Source organism: Vollenhovia emeryi, unplaced genomic scaffold (genome assembly GCF_000949405.1).
Source record: "Vollenhovia emeryi isolate VEMERY1.0 unplaced genomic scaffold, V.emery_V1.0 DF943138.1, whole genome shotgun sequence".
NCBI classification, from domain to species: Eukaryota; Metazoa; Arthropoda; class Insecta; order Hymenoptera; family Formicidae; genus Vollenhovia; species Vollenhovia emeryi.
The window spans coordinates 559-3228 of NW_011963228.1; the positions used below are offsets into that span (position 1 = coordinate 559).

The 2670-nt window shown below is 43.9% G+C and overlaps 1 protein-coding gene across 1 annotated transcript; it reads right to left on the bottom strand.

The window, feature by feature from the left end:
* Positions 1 to 262: 262 nt before the first annotated feature.
* On the bottom strand, positions 263 to 1430 carry LOC105566679. Its single transcript, XM_012020878.1, has 2 exons — positions 372 to 1430; positions 263 to 328 (listed from the first exon to the last, which is right to left on the bottom strand). Exons 1-2 carry the CDS (start codon positions 1039 to 1041, stop codon positions 279 to 281), a joined length of 720 nt encoding a protein of 239 aa, XP_011876268.1. The 5' UTR covers positions 1042 to 1430; the 3' UTR covers positions 263 to 278.
* Positions 1431 to 2670: the final 1240 nt, after the last annotated feature.

Below are 2670 nucleotides of genomic sequence, written 5' to 3' on the forward strand. Positions count from 1 at the left end.
TATACCGCAGCGGAAGTACCCGCTGCCGGGTGTCGTCGCTCGGTGCTCCGAGGAAAGACTGGACAATCGCGCTTGCTCCGGAGGGGCTTTTATACCCCTGGAGCCTGGGCGCGCGGGTGGAGGTGGCGGGGGTAGGCGCGGCGTTGCCACCTCCGCGTTGTTATGGTAACCGCGGCTCTGGTATGCGTGGAATGCGAGGAATGCGGCTACTTCCGGCCGCGCCTTCCCGGCTACCCCCGTTACACTTATATGTATGGGTAGGAAGCAGAAGAAAAATGTTAGTCAAACAATAAATTTTTATTTTCAATTATAAATTTATCGTTCTCATCTCGTTTAAAAGGTATTTTCAATTATAAATTTATCGTCCTCATCTCGTTTAAAAGCCTCAGCAATAATTTCATCTACGACATATGCTTTTAGTTCACAATCTATGGTCGAAGATCTGTCATACCAGTTGTGTAGCATTCTAACTGCATCGTCTTTTTCGACACCGATCAAATTGCCACGTAAGCAGCTCACAAGTTGATCGAAGCTTTGATCTATTTCGCTTAACATGTCACACAGTTTGCGATATACGTGCTCGACACAATGTTCGAGTTGGAATAAAAATAATACGGTTGGTACTTTCATATACATGCAAGTATTGTTAAATGTTAGCTTTACAATTTTTCCGCCGTACATTATGACGAGTTCTAAAATTAAATCGTTAATATGCATCGATGATGATGATGGCGATGACGCATCTGCTGTTTTCAAGAGCTGCTCAATTTCTGCGCGTTTCTTGTTCAATTCCGTCCACATTGAATAATCTAACGCCATCCGATTTCCGCGATTGTCGCCGAGAATGATTTCCACATAGGATGCACCAGATACCACGCAGATTCCAACATCCAAGTATTTGTATGCAGTGGATGTCAGGGCGAATCTCCTGCTCATGATACGAGGCGTGTAGCAAGGTTTATCGGAACTGAAAGAATACATAAAGTAAAAATAATTACAATCAAATGATGAACAGTATGAACGAATATACGATAATTTCATGGTACTTACGCATCATGTTGTTTTTGCACGAAACAGTTTTATCTCGAGAAACGGATGGTGTATAACTTTGAGGAATGGATGGCGTATAACTACTTTGAGGAACATACGGCATGTAACGACGATTGCTAAAATAGTTTGAAAAAAATACAATTAAATGTGGAAAAATGTATGCAATATATGATAGCTCATTGGTACTTACACGTTACACTGTTTCTTGCACGATATACTCAGAGGAACGTACTGATTCATTCTTCCAACACTGTGTTGAAAACACCGATGAAATCGACTCACTCCGACGGCGGCGACTGAAACTCTGAGGTTTAGTTCTCGATCTCGTATAAAATCTCCTACTGTGGTACAGCGGGCTTCCGGACCGTTTATATACCATAAAAAGTCGCTGTCAGCAGCCAGGTTTCGGCGCTTGACCCCGCGACTCATGCCATGGATGCGCGCAGCTGTGGTATCGGCGCTAATCAAAGGCATCTCCGATGATATCTATTACATGCATGTGTCGCGGATTGCCTCGCGCCGCGGACCTCCCCGCGCAGCGGATCGCATAGCGTCGCGTCCACCCCGCGCCACCGCGGATCGCGTAGCGTCGCGGTCCTCCCCATCCCCGCGCCCCCGCGAATCGCCGCAGAATATCTCCTTCCCCGCGCCCCGCGGATCGCCAAGCGTTGTGGAATAATAAACGTGGAACTCCTCGACATCGTTCACCTTGATAAGAAAGTCATCAGCCAGGTTTCGGCGCTTGACCCTGTGACTCATACCCGTCCAGGTGTCAAAAATGACAGGTCAGCATCTAGATCGCGGTCTCCTCGCCGCGGAGTACCCCCCTCCCCGCTGTCCCCTCGCCATGGAGTACTCCCCGCACCCCGCTCCCCCCTCGGAACTCCTGGGTTAGAACGACCTATATACCCCTACTTTGTTGCGACCGATAAGTGTAAGTGTGAAAAGTTCTTTTCACCGATAAGTGTAAGTATAAAAAATTAAATAAAGTAAAAGAAGATAATGACCGCAACAGTGTTAACGTTGAAGTACAATAGAGTCCCGTTTATCCGAGTTAATGTGGATCAGGACCATCTCGGAAAATCAACTCGGATAAACTGGAAAGGAAAAATAAAAAGTAACAAAACGCTGGACGCTTATCTAAGCATGGACTGTGTTCGGAAACATCACTCGAATGCCTTTATGTATCATTTCACATTCGGTGAATAAGGATGAAATAATACATAGAACATTTCGATGGTGTTTTCGAATGCAGCCCTGAGACGAAGTGCCTGGCGTTTTGTTGATGAGTCCATCGTCTTCTAGTTGCTAAAACATGCGCGGTAAGAGGGTAACAGTTCTTATTAAAAAATATTTCAATCCATTTTTATGTCCATTTTTGCATAAAGATATGATTAAAACGTTTTTATTAATATTAAAATTGATAATTAAAAGAATTCTTGGAGATTTAAAATTTTATTTTTGATAGTGAAAAAAATTAACTTAAAAAATCATCTTGGTCAAATCGGAACTCGGATGACGGCGGAACGGGGGACACTGTCATGACAGTTATTTCATTTTACAATTTTCTTATGTGAAAGTACATCTAATATCAAATTGTAATCTAAAAAGGTGCTTCTT

Bases quoted from the DNA above. Each gene is read 5' to 3' on its own strand.
- LOC105566679 (XM_012020878.1), bottom strand. From the start codon at position 1,041: ATGAAATTATCGTATATTCGTTCATACTGTTCATCATTTGATTGTAAT. The intron at 329-371 runs ATGAGGACGATA...CTTTTAAACGAG, and splicing joins TGCTGAGGCTTTTAAACGAG to ATGAGAACGATAAATTTATA.